This window comes from Ambystoma mexicanum, chromosome 2p, assembly GCF_040938575.1.
Source record: "Ambystoma mexicanum isolate Mex_15411 chromosome 2p, UKY_AmexF1_1, whole genome shotgun sequence".
NCBI lineage: Eukaryota > Metazoa > Chordata > Amphibia > Caudata > Ambystomatidae > Ambystoma > Ambystoma mexicanum.
The window spans coordinates 1,347,810,226-1,347,826,111 of record NC_090923.1 but is presented as its reverse complement, the minus strand read 5'-3'; the positions used below and the strand labels follow the sequence as shown (position 1 = coordinate 1,347,826,111).

Here is a 15,886-nt window from a genome sequence, read left to right as displayed (position 1 = left end):
GTCGAGCGAACAACCTTTCCATGCTGGCCTGAAAGCCCTGAAAATCCTGGAGAATTGGATCGTTCTGGTTCACCAAGGGAACAGACCAATCGGCAGCACAGCCACTTAGGTACGATAACACGAAGGCCACTTTGGTCCCATCATCAGGGAAGGCTCCTGGTCTGCATATAAAATGTAAGCGACATTGGTTCATAAAAATGGCATATTTCTTTGGGTCCCCCGCAAAACGTTCAGGCGGTGCTAAAGGCATGGATCCCGGCAGATTGATCTGAACAGGGTTACTCGAACCCAACGAAGTGGAAATTCCCCCGGGACTAGGTAAAGGAATTTGTCCAGCCTGACTCTGTAGCAATCGTTTGGCCAGGTCATTAGTTTGTTCCTTGGAGAGAATGAGTTCTCTTTTGAGGGCATTGGTCTCTTGGCGAGCTGAGTGTACCTCTGCCCTTAATTCCCCCAACAGCTGGGCCAGCTGGTCTGTCTCAGAAGTCTCCATAGCGCCCGGGTGGGAAATTGTGGGTAGGCTTCGCGTTCTGTTACGCTCACCTGACTCCCACGGAGGCGCTGGCCAGGATCGTGCTGCTGTGACCTCTTCTAAGGTGTTGCGCGGGGCTCAGAAGATGGACTGGACCGGACTCCCAACTCCTGCTTGTCCGGCTTGCAAAAGTATCCTTCTGTAGGCGAGAATAAGGGATTAACTGTCTGCGGGGAATGCTACCAGCCTCCCCCTTTCCCCTCTCACCCTCCTCGAAACCCTTCAGTGCTTCCCGTGGCGTCTCACCTTAGGGTCTTGAAGGGCGAGCTCTCCTTCCTGCTTCTGATGCAGGGGCGCGTTGGTATCCGGTTACTTCACTGGATTCTTGGTTTTATGAGAACCAAACTTGCTTGGCTTCCAGGTAAGTTCCTTGAAAGGTTCCCCTTTTGTCCTTGCATCAATATGCTAATGTCAATGTCTTTTTCCCCCTAGGGGCCGGGGTACGGAATGCCGGGGAAAAGGCACCGACCCGAGATGCAATCCCTGTAGAAATCAGGTAAGTCTTGATGAGCGTTTTTGGGTAATGTCTTTTCATTCGCTCATTGACGCTAATGTCTTTTTCCCCATAGGGGCCGGGGTCCGGAAACACCTGGATGCGGCGCGGACCCGAAATGAAGAGGGAATGACCCAACAGGTAAGTCTTAACATGGAGGTTTTGGTTTCCTCATTCCCTTCTCTCTCTCCCCTTTGCTCTTGTCTTTTTCTCCCTAGGCGTGGAAACGTGGCTGCGAATCCGGGTGATCGCTGCTGAACATGGAGGCGCCATGCGGCGCTGCGGCGGTCGATGCGATGTGCTTTTAAATTAAGTGTCTTCCTTTGCAGGATCGTCGGCGAGCTGACTCCGGAATGCAGATCTTGCAGGTAAAGTCTTTTCCTTCCCCTATTCTCTCTTTCTCTTCCTTTGTAGGTGATCAGGATGCTTGCAGGCGTGGCAGAAGTCCGAATGCAGGAGCAAACACGGTGAGCGTCCAGCTGCTAGATGCAGAACAACGCGAAGCATGTGCTGCTCTTCGGGTGTGGTTTAAATAGCCTGTAAGGTAGTTCCATGTATGTATCCTTCCACTCAGGTATGTATTCTTCCTCAGGCCACACCCGAGTGATAAAGTAGTCCAAAAGATAAAGTAGTCCCATTCAGTCCTCAAGAGGGCCTGGATGTAGCAGCACGGTCTGCTTCAGGTAAGTGCACATTAAAACACTTACACACATGTCTTGCTTTATGAGCCTGGCGCCTAAGGCGCCAGGACTGGGGTCCAGAATGAGCCTGGCGCCGAAGGCGCCAGGACTGCGTCCAAAAGGCCCCAACTTGGGCCTGCTGAGACGTCCTTGGGGAAAATGATGTCTGCCTCTGGGGTTGCTGGGCTGGGCCTGGCTCCTTGGAGGTAGGCATCATGACAGCAATACAGGCTGCATTCTTCGGAAGAGGTGGCCCTGTCATCTTGTCCGCCCCCCTCCTCCATAGTGGTGGCTGCGGCCACTTTACAGTCCAGGCCTGCAGCATCCTCTTCTACGACGGCTACTCAGGTTCTGGGGAAGGAGGACAAGCTCCTCGACTCCCTTGGGGGGAAGATTTTTGCTAACTCGGCCTTGCAGCTCTGGCAGGCCAATGCAGAACTAGTGTTAGGATGTGGAAAGGTCTATCGGAGTTCGAGGAGTTCATTTGGGTCGAGAAGCTGGAAGACTTTAAGGCGGGATTGTCCGATGCCAGGGTCTTGGCCCAGGATCTACTGGAGGCTGCGGCTCATCACGTAGACACTTCGGCTCGGGGCCGGCCCTCTTCTGGGTTTAGAGGTTTTCTAGACCGGAAATCTCGTAGAGTGGATACCCCTTCGGGTAATAACCGCCGGAGGCAGCAACGGACTCGGTTTTTCTCCCGCTCCTCAGCCTCCTCCTCAGGTTCAGGTGGTAACACCACTGAAAAGCCTGCAAAATTAGGGTTCTCCGCGTTCGCACGAGACCCCGGTGGGAAGACGCATTGCGTCTCATTGGGAGGCGTGGCAGACCATCACCGAGGACAGGTGGGTCTTGTCAGACGCTCGGGCGGGCTTCCGCTTACCCTTACCCCCTACCCCACCCTTCAACCCTCCTTTCCAACAGTCGGGGTCGTCCTCCGTAAAAGCCGAGATTCAGAAGCTTCTGGATCTCAGAGCTGTGGAACCCGTTCCCCTTGGGGAACGAGGGGAGGGCTTCTACTCCCGACTGTTTACGGTGCCCAAACCCAACCAGGCTGGCCTGCGCACCATCCTAGACCTTTCCCAGTTCAATCTTTTCCTACCCCAAGAGAAATTCAAGATGATCACGCCCGGCCAGATACGGTCCTCCTTGCAGATGGGCGATTGGCTCAGCGTGGTGGACCTTCAGGATGCGTACATGCATATTCTGATTTGGAGTCCACACAGGAGATATCTCTGCTTCTCTGAGGGAGAGGAGCACTTCCAGTTTCGAGTTCTTCCTTTTGGCCTCAGTTCGTCGCCGCGTGTCTTCACGAAGATGATGTCGGTGATCGCGGCCTATCTTCGTCTGCACGGTATCCATGTGTATCCGTATTTGGACGACTGGCTCTTACGCAGCCCGTGCCCTTTGAAAGCCGCCTGCAATCTTCAGTCTCTCCTCCAGTTCCTGTTCCACCTTGGGCTGTCGGTGAACTGGCAGAAATCTTCCATGACGGTCTCTCAGGACTTGATTTTCCTGGGTTTTCGCTGGGACACGATCGACTGCAGAGTGTACCTGACCAGGGACAGGATGACGGATCTGTTAGCCATGTGTCAGATGTTTGCGCAGTCGGAGAGCATGTCGGCCTGGTGGTTCCAGAGGCTTCTGGGTCTCATGGCCTCGTGCGTGTTGGCTCTTCCTCTTGCCCATCTCAAAATGAGGCGGACTCAGATGGCTCTTCAGAGTTCTTGGCTTCAGGCTGTGGATCCGGACTCCAAGTTCATAAATATTCCGGCTTTCATGAGAGCAGACCTGGACTGATGGTCGTCTCTCAGCAACCTGTCGGTAGGGGCGGGGTTTCAGGATCCAGCCCGATGGTAACGGTCACAACGGACTCCTCCCTTTTGGGGTGCGGTGCGACATTGGACCTTCTTCAGGTCTCAGATCTTTGGTCGCCTCAGGACAAGCTCCTTCACATAAATCATCTGGAGCTTCTGGCGATTTTCCTAGCGCTCAAGGCGTTCAGACCGATCATTACCAACAAAGTGGTCCGTATCCGCACGGACAATGTGGTGTCGATGTATTACATCAACAAGCAAGGGGCAACCAAGTCTCCCCTCTCATGGACTTGTCCATCCAGATTTGGGAGTGGGCGGTTCTTCATGGTGTCTGGCTACTTGCAGTACACATCCCGGGCCAGCTGAATGTCACGGCAGATGCCCTCAGCCGGAGGACGATGGTCAGCTACGAGTGGGAGTTGAAGGCCGGAGGTCATCTCATGGATTTTCCTGCGTTGGGGCACACCGGACGTGTACCTCTTTGCTACGACGGCAAACAAGAAGCTTCCTCTGTATGCCTCCAGAAGCAGGCTGGGAGCCTCCTCTCTGGGGGATGCTCTCGAGATTCCATGGCACAACATGAGGGCTTATGCCTTCCCCCCTCTGCCTCTAGTTCACCGGACGATTTGCAAATTGAAGAACTCGGTAAACTGTTCTCTTCTACTCATAGCCCAGTGGTGGCTGGCCAGGTTTTGGTTCTCAGAACTTCAACACCTGTCGGTGTATCTGCCGATCAGGTTACCAGTGACCCCCGATCTTCTTCACCAGAGGGAACAGCAGCTGTGGCACCCCTCCCCACAAACGCTCAGCTTGGCAGCATGGTGCCTGAGTTCAAGTCTTTAGAACACTTTAGCCTTTCTGCGGATAACATGCACATTATCCAGGCAGCCAGGAAACCCTCGACTAGGTCCCAGTACAGAAGCAAATGGCTCAGGTTCTGTCATTGGTGTTTAAACAAGCAGTTGGACCCAAGGGGGGCTACAATTGACACGGTACTGTCCTTTGTATCCCACTTAGATGAGTCAGGTGTTCACGTTCTGTCATGCAGAACTTATCTTTTGGCGGTTTCGACCTACCTATCTACAGACCAATGCTCTTACTCTCAGTCTAACCCAGTGGTTAAGAGGCATTTTGCAGGCTTGACGCGCCTTTATTCTCCGATTTTTAGTCCGCACCCGGTGTGGGATCTAAATGTGGTCCTCACGGCGTTGTGCCATAAACCTTTCGAACCAATGGCCACGGTGGACCTCAAACACCTGTCGTGGAAGGTGTCCTTTTTGGTTGCCGTTACTTCGGCAAAGGCGCGTGAGTGAGCTCCAGGCTTTGTCGGTGGAGCATCCCTTCTTGGTCTTTCACAAGGCTAAGGTGGTCCTATGGACAAATCCTACTTTCCTACCGAAGGTGGTCTCTGAGTTCCATCTGAACCAGTCAATCTCTCTGCCGGTCTTTTTCCCGAACCCTGGCTCAGAGGCAGAAAGGTTTCTGCATTGCCTCGATGTTAGAGGGGCTCTTAAGTTCTATCTGGACAGAACATCCAAGCTTAGTAGTTCTTCTCAACTGTTTGTGACCTTTGGTAATCCACAACTTAAGCAGGCCTCTAAGGCGACTATTTCTCGATGGATCGCTGCCTGCATTACGGAGTCTTACACCGTCCAAGGGCTGAAGCCTCCTAAAGGTATTTATGCACACCTGGCGCGGGGCAAGTCAGCCGCGGTTGTCTTTCAGAAATATGTCCCCTGGGAGACCATCGCAAAGGCGGCTACTTGGGCCTCCCCATTGGCTTTTTGTAAGCATTATTGTCTAGACATGAGCTCAAGATCTGATGCTCAGTTTGGTCAAGCTGTGCTGAAGAACCTTTTTCAGTAAGGGTTTTTTTCCATCCACACATAGTTCCTGTAAGGAGTGCTTGGGAATCTCCCATAAGTATGGAGGAAAGGGGACGGGATGTAGGAGTATAACCAGGTTACTCACCGTAGTGACCACCTTACTCCTAGTCCATAGTCCCCTTTCCTCCATACGCCCGCCCTCCGTCCCCTCTAATAAGGTTCTTCTGTTATTGCTAATGGGTTTTTGACCTGGCGATAGAAAAGGACTGATGGGCGATGCGCGGAGCCGAGATGGGTGGGGTTATGGCCGCGTGCCGGGCCCCGTGCAGAAAGAGAGGAACGACTAAAAAATGTTGAAACATTTTTTGGATGCTTTTTACAAAGTGCTCTGGTCCCGTCCCACAGGACGGAGGAATGTCCCATAAGTATGGAGGAAAGGGGACTATGGACTAGGAGTAAGGTGGTCACTACGGTGAGTAACCTGGTTATTATAATGCGCTTAATACCCAGAGGTTTCTAAGCGCAGACCCAGGGATTGCTCCTGTGATGCTCTATGTCGTCTTGCTTCGAAGGCGAGCACGTTGCCCCTGAGCTATCCTCCAGGGGCAATCTGAGAAGACAGTTGCCAAGTCCACCAGCTGTGGGATGACTGCCCTCACACTCCCGCTGCCTCGCTCAGAGGGATTGCTCGGGCTCCTCACACAAAGCATACCACATTCACTAATCTTGGACAGAGTAGGGTCCTTTCTAATTCTCCCCTTGCCGGTCTGCCTCCAAAGTCGACCACAAAACAAGGCTTGGCTATGAGTTCCGTCTCTCCCTGCAACCGCAATATTCCTTATAGGTTCAGGGAATTTAGATGAAAAAGGGGAAGTGACAGTCCACAGAGGTGGCATGGTAGTGTGCCCTGCGGATCCTCCATCTATCCATTCTGGGCCCAGCATCGCACTGCAGGTGGGCACACACAGCCCTCATAACTACCACGCCCACTACCCCCTGGCAAAGGCAGGGGACCTCGCCACAAGCGGTAAATTGATTATTAATTACTAGAACTGATAACAGTTCTGATCTACAGGAGTGAAATAGATATGATTTGCAAAACAGTGGTTTCCTTTCAAAAGCTGGATGTTCTGTGCTTGAGATTGTTTTGCGTTCTTATCTTTAAAAAAATGACATTTTGCGAAAGAAAGTTGCCATAGACTTTGCCAAGCTCATTATGAGACATTCATTGCATTTGGGGGTTTCGGTTTTCAGTTAAAAGCATACAAACACAAAACACCAGCTCAATGAATTTCCCCCTCTGATACTTTATTAACATTTTTTGTATAAATGTCTCCAAAGCAGCGGTACAGGTTATCTGAAGCCCAGCTAAGTGAAGACGTGCTACTCCTGATAAGCTACCAACCAAGCTGAGAAGCATTAGCTATTAGGCTCCATGTCATTTGGGTCGCCCTTGTGCGTATTGGATGTTAAGCACACAGCGCCTTGCATGCTGGGACTTGTGGGCCCATGTATGTAAGTCATCTTCAAAAAGGAGAGCTAAAGTCCCAGATTCCAAATACTGGGGTCTGGATGAGGGTGCCCTTGATAGCCTTAGGACAGTTTTACAGTTAGAAACAATTAGACACAATAAAGTTTGTAGTCCGCAGAATATATTTGATCTATATTGCTAATGCTTCACTCTGTAACTTCCTTCAACTGCTCTGCCCTGTCTTGCTTCTCATATTTTTCAATAATTTCTATAGTGGGGGTAATGGTTGGTCAGTATTTTTATCTTTGCATTTTGATACCTGTTTATCGAGGTACACAGGAACTTGATGGGGTACCTGCTAGGGGATACTTTGAAATATCTGAGTTTTTTTGTTGATTGCAAGGGTTCTTCACTTGGTAACAAACTAAAGCCTCTCTACAGAGAGCAAAGCCACTCCCCATTCACCTCGTGAACAGAGTATAGCACAGGGGCATCGTCCTGGTCTTGGTAGCAAGACCACGCAGAGCATCTGAGGTTCGAATTCCAGATCCGCTTAGAAAACAAACTCGGGTAAAAAACAATTGAAGAATTACCCCTCACAGACCTTGGCAGTGTCCGCTGTGCTGAAAGCATCAGCATTTCAAGGACGCTGAGCTGCCCAGTGCACTCACTCTATGGCCCTCCTTGAAATAAAAATGAAGAAGCAGCAAAATAGGCTTTCTGGCGCACTGAGTAATCACCAGTCCATGTCTTAGGTCTCCAGCGGCAGGAATCACCCTAAGCTCCTCTGCGTTTTTGGGCTATTGCTGTTGGTGTGCACTCATCATTTCACTACTAACAGTTAAAGTGCAGCTATGTGCAATCGAAAAAGAAATATGCAAGTTAAACATGCAGCAATAAAAGCAAATTCAATGTAACCTTTGGAAAACACTTTTTTCTGTGTTTTTTGTTGGGGAAATGGATAAGCACTGGTAAAAACTGTTAAAAATAATGTTGATAACACTGATAAAACTCCACCGGAAGACACTGAAATGAAGGAGGCCTTGCATGCTCACATACTTTCCCGACCCTGACACCCTGCAGTGTGATTGTAAGATGTCTGACTAACTTTTATAACCTTCCTTCCACAGGGGGGCAACTGTGACATTCCAGGCAAGAGCGATGCTGACGACTTCCGGAGGCTGCTGAGCGCCATGGAAATTCTCAGCTTTAGTGGGGAGGACCAGAACAGCATCTTCCGGATACTGTCTTCCATTCTTCACCTTGGCAATGTCTACTTTGAGAAGTATGAGGTGAGGTGTGGGAAGGAGGGAAAAGGTAAAATGGTGTCATTTTAGGATATCTTGTGCGCCTGTCTATATTTGACTTTGTTGCGCCATCCTGGATTTTGAAATGTTGCAACGTGATAAATAAAATATCATCACAAAGCTGTACATGTTTGACACATGCCTAATTAAATTAAGTACATGCAACTATTAATAGGAGAACAATTGCATGTAATGGGACCTCATTGCGAGCTTGAAAACGGGGTACACCGTTTCTAAGTGACTTCTCGATCTAAATTAAGAATTAAGAATATCTTATATGGCCTTGATGCTGTGGTTGACTCGTCACATGCGTCCAGGTCACCCAGCAGCGGCGTTTAGGTCTTTGCAAATGCCCTGGTGACATAACCTATGGTAACATCTTGACATGCAGTTACTGGCGCCAGGCTCAGTAAATCTCCCTCTTTGCTCCTCTTCCCCCTCTTGCGTGGATAGGACCCAAGGCCGTAGAGAAGTGGGCAGATTTCACTGCCCTCCATCCTCATTGCATCCCAGTGCTCCAAAACCCAACCACATGCCTCTCTGTGACATTGTGCAGTCCAATTAAGCCTCAGTAGTGCAGCCACCCAAGTAGCTTGGGATCCGGACATGGGTTCTGCAGCCTAGGCACAGCCTCTCCTCAAAGCTATAAGAGTGTCACGCCCTGTCTAATAGCACCCTGCGAGGGGGGCTCGTCTGATCGCTGATGCCCGTGTCCTCCTGGGATGCCTCATCAGGCTAACAAAATGAATGGGTATGCCTCCTGCAGTGCCCCATGCCCATGCTCTCCCTGCATCTAACATTATGTCTTGCCTCTACAAGTGCATGTTTACATTTGGGAGGGAGACTATGAACAGGGTGGGTTCTTGTGCAGACAATGTGGAGGAAGAGGGAGAGAACTGCAGTGTTGGGGCTTCAGTCCCTAGCTCACTGTGTTCCCTAGCCTCTACCTCATAGTCAGACTCTGTTTCCTTTCTTTGCCACCCCCCCTGACTTCTCTTGCAATCTGCCCCTCCTGTTACCCTTCCTCCACTCCCTACTATTCCACGCCCCTCAACCTTTTCTCTTCTTTCCCATGGCTTTTATAAGTGACTCCAGTGACTTCCAGATGGATAAAATACAACACTTGGTTACTTTTTAACGAAGGATCGATATTAGTTTGACCATTTCACCTGCCAGTTAGTCTCGCTCACTATCTTCCGGTTTGTCTGTCGTTCATTTGTATCAGTCTTTACATTTGCCTGCCAGTCATTCTCACTCTCGAACTGTTGCAGCCATGATCTATATTTCTTTCCAGAAAGTAGGAGTGCCTAGGGAAATGAAGGTGTGGATGCCTAGCAGGGCCCCAGCCTCATTTCCCTAGACACGCCGACCTTCTGGGAAGAGACATGGATCAGGGTTGAAAAAGTTAGAGGGTTAGACACACTGGCTGGCAAGGGAGGGGGCAAGAGAACGGGGGGTGAATGAATGGAAGAAAACGGGGGTTCTGTCAGCACACATTGTGGGTTGGTTAGTGGCTGCTTGCCTGGTCACTAGCCACTGCCAGCTCTAGATTTCTATTCAAATCTTAGCTCTTCCATTTCTCTATCATCTGCTCTCTTCTCCGATTTCCGTCTCGCTTCTTCCCTTTGTAACACTCGCTGGGCAGCATTAATCCATATACAAGTAACTCAAAACACCCCTTTCTTTCCTTTCCAGTCTGATGCTCCATCTTCCTAAATGCTACCTCTCACTGTCCATCTCTGCACTTCACTTTTAACTGTCACACTGGCTTCCTCTCTGCCTCTCACCCAATACATTACTCTACCTGCATATCCAGCTCACTGTCTATCTGCCTGCATGAGGATCAAATGTAATAGTTGTAGATAGCAGGCATGGCAGACTTTCATCTCCCTAAAAAGTAATCTTATGCTGCATTATGCTATTAGATCTTACATAGCGTTTCTACTGACATGTGCTTGTCCTCTCAGTGTTTCGTGTCCTCTAAGAGAAATGTGAGTGAGAGCTGTGGGGTGAATGGGTTAATGAGTTAGCGGGGGGAGAGCAAGATTGCATTTGCAAGAATGGCAATGCACAGCAGTTTCGAAGAGAAAGGCCTCTGCTTTGGGTGAGCAAATAAGTATTAGGAAGTGTGGGTTGAGGGGTGTGTGTGTGTGTGTGCACGGAGAGGCCTCCATGTGGTTGGGGCGGCATGCAAATGCAAACCCCCCGGCCTGCATGTGCATAGCAATCAGCGGGTATAGTTGTGTTAGTCAATGTGTGTAGTGTGAAGGTCAAGGCGAAGATTAGGCAGTAGGATGTGTGAGGAAACGTTCTATGTTCCAATTGCTGGGTGTCATGAAGCCAGTGGCGTGTGCCTGTGTAGAATTACTTGCTAGTCACATAATGAAGTTGCATCTCTTCAGGCATCATATAATGTTACAAGCAACATTGCATGACAAATACAGCATAGCTGTCATAAGGCAGTCGGATTGATATATTACCACTCTTCCCACGTTAGTGAAAAGTGAGAAGGTTTCAAGTAAGTTCTCTGGGTTCCTGGCCTGCGCGTCTTTTGGTTGTCCATAGTTCAACCCGGCCCACACAATCCTGTCAGGAGGGAACTCCTGACAAAGCCTACACCAAAAGAGTGGGAGGCCAGTAGATATTTCTGTTGGGCTCACTGGCAATGTGTTAGGGTGTCAGCCTGTCTCTCCACATTTGTAGGTCATGGAAAGGCAGAAGGCAGGAAGGGTTTAGGGAGAAGGCAGGAAGGGTTTAGGGAAGCAACAAAAGAATACCTCTGCCAGCCATTGAGGAAAGCAGTATGGGGGCGAAGCCCTGCCGAGGCAGATGGGATTTTAATCTTGGCCCTCTCAGCTCCCCCTAGATTATGAGTTCGTAGATGTTACCCACCTGGGGCATTGTGCCGAGGGTAAGAACAGTGAAAGCGACCTAATTGAGTTTGTGTGAAAAAACGGGATGAAAATAATGCAAAGATAAGTGTTGTGGTAAGGTTGGTGACGAAGATGTCACTGGGATGGTGATGCCAATGTTAAGGTATGCTAGAGGACCGAGGGGTTCCATGTAAGAATGTCCCCTCAAAAATAACGCCATACAAAAAAATCGCAGAAAAATTGGCGCTTTTTGCGTGCACATTATTAAATGGAACATGCAGGGGACATCCCTGCAACCCCCAACCCCTTTTATTTTTGTTCAAGGGGAGAGGGGGCCACCCCTGCACCCCCGCTCCCGCTGTCCCTTTATATAGGGTCACCTATATAATGTCGCCACAACCTTTTCCCGGCGACATTATATACGGCAACCATATATATAGGGATATTATTACCTGATACCGACTGAGGTTCGTGCTACACAGTCACCGTTCAGCAGAGTGCCCCAGGTACCACAAAGCCTTCCCCGGCAATGACGTAGGATTCAGCCAAGGGCAAGTTAAAACTGTCCTCTATTTTCCATAACAGATAGGGATCATACAGGAAACCAAAATCTCCAGCAATCGCAGCTCATTAGCCCGTGTCACGGACCTTTATTACACAATGGCGTCACAAAAGCTAACCTCTCCCCAAAAACCTAAGGGCCCATTCTATTGTGTGATTTGAGTAATAGTACCTATGGAAGTCGCCTATATGAGTGGCCTAACTGGCCATTCCATGTCAGGTGGTCTCTCCGGAGACTTCCCCAAAAACTGTCTATTACATTGTTGCAGGGTAGCACGACTACCATTGGCCCTTGCCCATTACACACCACCCCAGGATTTGGCCTCCCTGATTGGCTGCAGCGAGTCCCCAAGGGCCCACCCCCCCCAGGCCTGGGATCCTGCTCTGTTCACAAAGCTCAGTGTACCTTCTCAAGGTAATAAGAAAGCCTGTGTGTCCCTATTGTTGCCACTGGTATAGCCACCTACCCTGAGAGAGTGCCTGCGGATTGCAATGTTTGTTGGCCAACACATGTATCCAGTCAAGTGGCACAGCAAGTAGAGCGCTTGCTTTCACATCGGTGCAGAGCTTGCTAATGCAGGTTCGAATCCCGGCAGGGCCAAACTCAGCCTTTCATCCTTCCGAGGTCGATAAATGAGCACTACACACCGTGGGTAATAATAAGCAGCGCTCAGATACCTCAGGGTTCGTAGCGCTATATAAATGCCAAATTATTATCATTATTTATTATTTATGTATCAGTTCGTGTCTGCTTTGCTGGGAACAGCTTCTCTTCCCACCATGTGTAAAGGGTTATTGTTCTACTTGGCTTAGTCACGGGGGTGAGGACCGAAAAACGGAGCTTTTCGGTCTGCAATTAGTGAGGATTTATTCTTTTATTTTGCTGGTGCTCCTTGGCCCTGTAGTCAGGAATTTCCCCACTGCCTTTGTCCTTGGCTTGCAAGCACTGGCCCTTCACTTTGTGTTGCAGAATCTGCATCTCTTAGTTCCTTATTCTGATGCCTGTGGCTTCGTGCAATTTCACTACAGTCGTTCTATGGTTTCTCTCTATATATATTTATTGTACTGCTTTCTCTCGAGGTTAGTAGTAATTGGCCCTTCCAGTTTCTTTAGTTGCAATAAGCATCTGCAAGCTTGTGTTTTGTGTACTTTTGCTTTCTTGCGTTTCTGCGTTTGGCTGAAGAAAGAAAAAGGCTTCTGACAGTATGTACATGTTTCTGTCCTCTGTCTTCAGAACAGTGTATACATGTTCTTTGTGTGTGTGCACGCACGTGTCTGTGTAACTTCGTGCAGAGATCCGAGTTTGCTTTGCGGCTAACTTTACTATGTCGTGGTGCCACTAATGACGTCAGCACGGCTGGATATTTAGCGTTAGTCAACCTAATCCAGTGATGTGGAACTTGTGTCCGCGAAGACGTCAGATGGGTAGGATTTCAATAGTTGTCTTAGGAAAATATCTGCTCACATATGTGGAATGTACTGGCCCTGCTGGGGGCTGGCCAAACAGCGACTGGCATCTCTCATTTCTCATTCTTCGGGCTGTATGTGAATGCGGGACAGGAGCGCCATTCCAGGGACCCTCTCTTCAGCAACATGGAATTGGTAGTGTAGATGAGGTGCCAGTGCTTGTAATATGAATGTAATGGCTTTGTTGTTGGTAGTTATAAAGGACGTGAGTAAGTCAACATTTCAACAATAAGAAGAAATTATTTAAAACAGCTTTTTAAAGATAGTTTCATCCCACTGGGAGGAAGTTCACACACAAGAGTGATAATACCAATATATATTTTATATTCAATAATAAAAGAAAAATACTGCATCTGAGAACAATCCAAAAAGGGGGGGTGCACATATCTCTAAAACACAAACCTATTTAATTATCTTTTTCAAAAACAAAAAGACACACAACGTCGATCACTTAAAATTCATTCAAAATACATATATTGCTGTTCAACAATTAGTGTACAAAAGTGCAAAAAGTGCATTGAACAATTTAGCAAACAAATCCCTAAATTCTAGCTATCCCATGAATAGAGGAAACCAGCAAGGTCACAGGGCACCTCAATAGTTAGATGTCCTCCTGGAACTCATCACACCATTCCATAGTGCCAAATTCAACTGGTTCAGGACCAATGTTCATGATAGGACACTTTTCTTCAGGACCATTCAAAACTCTCTCCTTAATGCGAAGAGTATTTCAAATGCGTTGTTGGTAGTGGCTGTAGTGTGAATGTGGTTGTGAAAGGAGGGGTCCCTGGGTGAGTGCGTTGGTGATTGCAATGAGAGTTTAGTGACATAGCTGTTCATGATGGTATTGTTATTGAAATCTGAAGGTGGCGGTAGTGATTGTGGAACTGATGTGGTGGTGTCTGCATGGGAATATGGCAGTAGCCGTTTCACAGTGGAGGTACTGGTAGTTATGTTGGTGCGACTGTGGTAATAAGAGTGACTGTAACATTATCGTGATGGTAGTGATTTCAGTGTTAATGTGGTGGTGGTGATTGTAATTTGAATGTGGCAATTGTGGTTGTAGAATGGTTTTATTGGTGGTTGTGGTCGTTTGAAGGTGGTAATTGGCTGTAAAAGCTGCAGTAGCAAAGGTAGTTGTAGTGTGAATGTGGTGTTTATGAATGTATGTATATGGTTGATGTGTTTGTAATGCAAATTTGGCAATTGTGATTGCAGTGTGAGCATAGTGTTAGTGATTGTAATGTAATGGTGGTGCCTGGGAACGTCGTGTGAATACTGTTGTGATTGTAATGTGGCATCTTTCTACGATACTACAATATTGTGTTTTGCAGGTGTACGCATTTGTGATGTGTGGATGTATGAGAGTTAGTGTGTGTTTGTATGTGTGCCTGTTGTGTGAATTTGTGGGTTTGTATTCCGTGGTTCTCTGGTGGCATGTTGTATGGAGGCTGAAGTGTGATTGAGGTTAGAGTACGTGTTACATTATTCTCTAGTGTCGTTGTGTGCAGTGTGTTGTTTGTGAATGTGTTTGTATGCCTGATGTATCATGTATTTGTGTTGTCTAGTCTGGTGACATGATGTGTTGGAGTTGACTTCGAGGTTGATGTTTGCTGATGTTAAGCACGCGTGGCAAAGGGTCGGCAGTGATAGCTCAGGGGCAACGCGTTTGTCTTGGAAACAAGACAAAACGTAGCAACGCAAGGTCGAATCCCTGTCTCGCGCTTAGAAACTGGTTTCCGGTATTAAACGCGTTATAAAAGAACAATTAAAAAAAGGGGGGTTCATATGTTGATATGTTAGCATGTGAAGTAGTGCAATGTCAAATATTGCAGGGGTTTATTTTGAGATGTAAGTGGTGTGTAGCTTTCTTAGAGGGAGAGTTTGGGATAGAAGTGTAAGGGAGACGACTCATATAGATTAAGAAATGATAAGAGGGATAGGGGAAAGCTGAGTGTGTATGTGTACTGTGGGGGGTGCGTGTGCATGTACATAAGGAGTAAGCTCGTAGTGGGCATTGGTTATGTTTCTATAAGCTCGTTAGATGCTGGGTGATTGTGCTGTGAAGTCAGTGCGTCTTGTGGAATGTGTTTTGTTATCAATGTCATACTGTATTCTGTGGTATGTGTAGTGTGTGTTGCATTCTGCTGCGGTATTTGTGTTGTGATATGTGTGCTGTGCATAGGGGTGTACCGAACTTCGACTTCGAGTAAGTATTCAGCTGAATTCCGGCTGAAAAAAAGCTATTCGGCTCCGGCCGAATAGTTTCTTGCTATTCGGCTCTTGCCGAATACTTTGACATTCTCATTTGAATGCAATGCAACATGAACTCAGAAAGGTAAATATAGACTTCAGTTTGCAAAACTGAATAGAATTAGACCAGACAACTTGCTATCACACAGCTGAAAAATATCATTGATTGTAATCTGCTCTTTAGGGCATTTTTTGTTACAGATTCTTGGACATAAAAAGTGCTCATCTTTAATATTTACCCTGCAACAATACAGGAAAATCTTTTCTTTTGGAGAATGTTTATATGCAATGTGCACTTTTTTTCAGTTGGAAAAGGCAAACTGAAAGAAATGTGCATAGATACTTTCAGTTCCTGTCATGTCACTCCCCATTGCGTACGTCATAGTCCCCCCTTTTCTTTTTTTAAGGACTTGAGTCCTGAGTTTAACATTATCTGATATTTTATCAGGAATGATAAGTTGCATATGTTTGTGTATTAGCGAGAAGGAGTGGCTAGGATAAGTGAAAAGTGTGCAGCATTTGTTTGGGTGGGGTTAATAGTTGTGAGATGGAGTTCACGCATTTCAGATTTCCTCTTGACTTGTGCCCTGCATGAGCCGACATGAACCA

At 47.9% G+C, this 15,886-nt stretch overlaps 1 protein-coding gene across 2 annotated transcripts in view; it reads left to right on the top strand.

Annotated features, from left to right (window-relative positions):
- MYO15A (myosin XVA) overlaps positions 1-15,886 on the top strand; it is a 3,541,761-nt gene that overhangs the window by 571,575 nt on the left and 2,954,300 nt on the right. For both annotated transcript variants that reach the window (XM_069645706.1, XM_069645705.1), the window contains exon 10: positions 7,947-8,108. In XM_069645706.1, coding sequence (XP_069501807.1) covers positions 7,947-8,108 — 162 coding nt within the window. The remainder of the gene's footprint in view (positions 1-7,946; positions 8,109-15,886) is intronic.